The sequence below is a fragment of the Tetrao urogallus genome (assembly GCF_951394365.1).
Source record: "Tetrao urogallus genome assembly, chromosome: 12".
Taxonomy (NCBI): domain Eukaryota; kingdom Metazoa; phylum Chordata; class Aves; order Galliformes; family Phasianidae; genus Tetrao; species Tetrao urogallus.
Genome location: NC_136825.1, coordinates 13,928,034 through 13,933,365, shown reverse-complemented (window position 1 = coordinate 13,933,365; position 5,332 = coordinate 13,928,034). Strand labels below are relative to the sequence as shown.

The following is a 5,332-nucleotide window of genomic DNA, read 5'->3' as shown; positions in this document are numbered from 1 at the left end:
ATTACAAGCAGTAACAGCTCCACAATGGGTACCTCAGCTGTAACAACCTCTCTACCTCACATAGGGGATCTGACGACGTTAGGCAACTTCTCAGTAATAAACAGTAACGTAATAATTGAAAATCTTCAGAGTACTAAAGTGGCAGTAGCACAGTTCTCGCAGGAAGCAAGGTGTAACGGTGCGTCGAACAACAAGCTTGCTGTACCTGCCCTGATGGAGCAACTGTTGGCTTTACAGCAGCAGCAGATCCACCAGTTGCAACTGATTGAACAAATTCGTCACCAAATATTATTGTTGGCTTCCCAAAATACGGACATGCCAACATCTTCTAGCCCGTCTCAAGGTACTTTACGAACATCTGCCAACCCCTTGTCCACGTTAAGTTCCCATTTATCCCAGCAGCTGGCTGCAGCAGCTGGATTAGCACAAAGCCTTGCTAGTCAATCTGCCAGCATCAGTGGTGTGAAACAGCTACCCCCTATACAGCTACCTCAGAGCAACCCTGGCAGCACTCTAATTCCATCCAGCAGTGGCTCTTCTCCAAATATTAACATACTGGCAGCAGCAGTTACAACACCGTCCTCAGAAAAAGTGGCTTCGAGTATTGGTGGCTCACAGCTCAGCAACCCACCAGTATCGGCATCATCTTCACCAGCTTTTGCAATAAGCAGTTTATTAAGTCCTGCATCTAATCCACTTCTACCTCAGCCCACCCCTAGTAACTCTATTTTCTCCAGCCCCTTGTCCAATATCGGAACACCTGCAGAGGATTTAAACTCCTTGACTGCCTTGGCACAGCAAAGAAAAAGCAAGCCACCAAATGTAACTGCTTTTGAAGCAAAAAGTAATTCAGACGAGGCGTTCTTTAAGCATAAATGCAGGTTCTGTGCTAAAGTGTTTGGGAGTGACAGTGCCTTGCAGATTCATTTACGTTCTCACACTGGCGAGAGGCCGTTTAAATGCAACATATGTGGAAACAGGTTCTCCACAAAGGGAAATTTAAAAGTCCACTTTCAGCGGCATAAAGAAAAATATCCTCACATTCAGATGAATCCATACCCAGTGCCAGAGCATTTGGACAATATTCCTACAAGCACGGGTATTCCTTATGGGATGTCTATACCGCCAGAGAAGCCTGTCACCAGCTGGCTGGACAGCAAGCCAGTCCTCTCCACGCTCACCACTTCTGTGGGGCTGCCACTCCCGCCGACGATACCAAGCTTGACCCCATTCATCAAAACTGAGGAGCCTCAGCCGATTCCCATTAGCCATCCCTCTGCCAGCCCTCCCTGCTCTGTCAAGAGTGACTCGGGAACCGCTGACCCCACATCAAAAATTTCCAATGGACTTTCTGATGAGGTAGAGGCTGGTGCTTTGCCTACCTCAAACGGCAAAATGGAAGAAAACCCTCAAAATTCAAACTCCGTTGCTAACATGAGCAGCTCTGTAAGTTCACCGGCAGCAGACCCAGGCTCTGGCAGCATCACCACTTTTACAAATCCACTGATGCCTCTAATGTCAGAGCAATTCAAGGCAAAGTTTCCATTTGGAGGACTGTTGGATTCGACGCCAGCGTCTGAAACGTCAAAACTGCAGCAACTGGTAGAAAACATCGACAAAAAGGCAACCGATCCCAACGAGTGTATCATCTGCCACCGAGTTCTCAGTTGCCAGAGCGCACTGAAAATGCATTATCGCACCCATACTGGTGAGCGGCCATTTAAATGTAAAATCTGTGGACGCGCTTTCACTACTAAAGGCAACTTAAAGACTCATTACAGCGTCCACCGTGCCATGCCCCCCCTGAGAGTACAACATTCATGCCCGATCTGCCAGAAGAAATTCACCAATGCCGTTGTGCTTCAGCAGCACATCCGGATGCACATGGGAGGGCAGATCCCAAACACCCCGGTCACCGAAAACTATCCCGAGTCAATGGAATCTGATACGGGATCTTTTGATGATAAGAATTTTGATGATTTAGACAACTTCTCAGATGAGAACATGGAAGACTGTCCTGACAGCAGCGTGCCAGATACTCCGAAATCTGCAGATGCATCACAAGACAGCTTGTCTTCTTCCCCTCTGCCCCTGGAAATGTCAAGTATTGCTGCTTTGGAGAATCAGATGAAGATGATCAATGCAGGACTTGCTGAACAACTTCAGGCAAGCTTAAAGTCAGTAGAAAATGGGTCAGTGGAAGGGGATGTTTTGACTAACGATTCGTCGTCTGTTGGTGGTGACATGGAAAGCCAAAGTGCTGGAAGCCCTGCTGTCTCGGAGTCTACCTCTTCCATGCAGGCCTTGTCCCCATCCAACAGCACTAATGATTACCACAAGTCACCAAGTATCGAAGAGAAACCAGTAAGAGCTTTACCAAGTGAGTTTGCCAATGGTTTGTCTCCAACCCCTGCAAACAGTGGTGCTTTGGACTTGACATCTAGTAACACTGATAAAATGATTAAAGAAGAATCTCTGAGTATGCTCTTTCCTTTCAGAGATAGAGGTAAATTTAAAAACACCGCATGTGACATTTGTGGCAAAACATTCGCTTGTCAGAGTGCCTTGGACATTCATTACAGAAGTCATACCAAAGAGAGACCATTTATTTGCACAGTTTGCAATCGTGGCTTTTCCACAAAGGGTAATTTGAAGCAACATATGTTGACACATCAAATGCGAGATCTACCATCACAACTTTTTGAGCCCAATTCCAGTATCGGTCCTAATCCAAACTCTTCGGTTATGCCTGCTAATTCACTGTCATCGCTCATAAAGACGGAGGTTAACGGCTTCGTGCACAGCTCCCCTCAGGACGGCAAAGAAACACCCTCTGCTCTGGCTGCTTCGGGGCCGCTGTCCTCTGCCACGTCCCCTGTCCTGCTGCCTGCTCTCCCCAGAAGAACCCCCAAACAGCACTACTGCAACACGTGTGGGAAAACGTTTTCCTCCTCCAGCGCTCTGCAGATCCACGAAAGGACGCACACTGGTGAGAAACCTTTTGCCTGCACTATATGTGGAAGAGCATTCACAACAAAAGGCAATCTGAAGGTACTTTTTCCTCTTGCTGTTCTTAGGTTTCATTTTGTCCTCGCTGTGTTGGTTTTGGTTGGTTTGTTTGTTTCCAGTGATCACGGTGATTAATGCTGCAGGCAGCAGTACCTGTGGGTATCTGTGGTATGGTAAACGGAGTGATAGTACTAGGTGGGCTCTTGTTGAGTGCTTGCATTGGCAGCAGGTCTGAAGCGTGATCTGTTTTTGATGTGTAATTAAAGTTCACCTACTAGCAAAGACCGTTTATGTAGAGTGTGAAAGAGAACAGCCATATGTTGGTAGGCAGTACTAGTAAATAGAGAAATGCTTTCAGTAAGAATGCAAAAGGCTCTCGAATGTGTTGCTTTCTCGTAGCTATCGTGTAAAATGATGGTTGTTTAAAAAAACTATTAACATAATTCTAGAACTAATGGGCATTACTTTAATTGATTATATAACTAACATTTCCTACTGATATGTGTTTGGACAAGCAAATATACTTAAGTTTTAGAACACCAGTTGAGCACTTTACTGTGTACATTTTTCTGTTGACAGAGTATTTCTCTAGAGGTTGCTGCCAGTAATGTGAGATGAATAATTACTTTCAGGCCATTCTGTCTATACACCAAGCTCTCCGATGAGCAATCAGCAAAGGATACTTTCTGCCTGTCTGAAAAGGATGTTTATAGGGAAAGGGGTGTCAAATACAATACTTACCACTGCAATGAAAGTGGACATAGCAATTCTAGCCCCAAAAGCAGCTATCTGCGATTGATGGAGTAACACAAAGTCATTATAAGCTAAATACACGTAATAATTTAAAGAAAGTAAGAAGTAACGTACTGTTCAGGAGGAAGACAGGGTATGCTGGGTGATGGTGCTGGGCTGATCCAGAAGAAGCTTGCTTATAACTCCAGATGGGAAATGGTGCCCAGCATCCGCTGCCTTTACTGCTTTATTATGTAACAAGACTGGACATGTTTGTGAACTGCTGCCTTCACCGCGATGAAAATAAGTTTGCCAACTGCTACTCTTTGTTTCTTTCTTTCTTCTTTCTCTCTTTCCAGGTTCACATGGGCACTCACATGTGGAACAGCACTCCCGCAAGGCGAGGCAGACGACTTTCCGTCGATGGCCCCATGACGTTCCTAGGAGGCAATCCTGTGAAGTTCCCGGAAATGTTCCAGAAGGATTTGGCTGCGCGGTCAGGGAACGGAGACCCGTCCAGCTTCTGGAACCAGTACGCAGCAGCGCTCTCCAATGGCTTGGCCATGAAGACCAACGAGATCTCCGTCATCCAGAACGGCGGCATCCCTCCGCCGCCGGGGGGCCTGGGCAACGGGGGCAGCTCGCCCATCAGCGGCCTGACGGGCAGCCTGGAGAAGCTCCCGAGTTCGGAACCCAACGCACCTCTAGCTGGTCTGGAGAAAATGGCAAGCAATGAGAACGGGACAAACTTCCGCTTTACGCGTTTCGTGGAAGACAACAAAGAAATTGTAACGAATTAGTAAAAACTATACGTAACATTCCTGCAAATAGTGCAACCTAGGGTTGCTTTTTTCAAACTGCAAGCTACAACATTACAGAGACTTTCTTTTTTTTTTTTTTGTACCATGTTCTACTTCTAGAGTTCTAAGAGAGCTTATTTATTAGCGATATAACCTTGCTTTGCAAACAAATGCAAGCATTAACTTTGGTCTCCTGTATTTTGAACTAAATACTAATCGACTAGAGTGCTGTAAAGTTGCTGTAACATTTATGGCAGTTGCGAGTCTGTTCTGCTAGGTGATCTTATTCTGGCATTAACTTATTTTCTATACCCAGTTTAACATGAACTCTGGTATTGATGCAATGCCTCAGTGATGCATTAGATCTCTAATAAAAGTCTGTATATAAATGTACACTTTGATCCTGCTGGAAATTTTATCAGCAAAACACATTGTTTAATTTTTCCAAACAGAATTAAGAAAAGGACTGAAAGGATATAGACTGAACAGTGTGGGTCCTTTACACAGCTCAGTTTTTGATTTTTATTATAAAATTAAAACTGCTTTAATTTTTGTAGGTTTAACATTTTCCGTTTTGAACTGTTATTTGTATTGTGCTTTTTACTTGAGTCGTCTTAAATGTTAATACATTTCTGTACAGTAATAAGCACGCAGATTATTAGAGGAGATACTGAAGTGTTGTTTTGGTAGTTGAAACTGAGACGTAACATTTTGCCTTGTAGGTATATCCATTATAGAAGATGTGCTGGACTTTCACAATGCTGCTAAGTATAGCATCTTGAACAACTCTC

The 5,332-nt window shown here is 44.7% G+C and overlaps 1 protein-coding gene across 1 annotated transcript in view; it reads left to right on the top strand.

Annotated features, from left to right (window-relative positions):
* Positions 1-4,541, top strand: part of SALL1 (spalt like transcription factor 1) — a gene marked incomplete at its 3' end in the record, with an annotated part of 12,161 nt that extends 7,620 nt beyond the window's left edge. The window contains exons 2-3 of the mRNA XM_079541476.1: positions 1-3,051; positions 4,101-4,541. The exon at positions 1-3,051 is cut by the window's left edge and continues 359 nt beyond it. Coding sequence (XP_079397602.1) covers positions 1-3,051; positions 4,101-4,541 — 3,492 coding nt within the window. The remainder of the gene's footprint in view (positions 3,052-4,100) is intronic.
* Between the last annotated feature and the right edge of the window lie 791 nt (positions 4,542-5,332).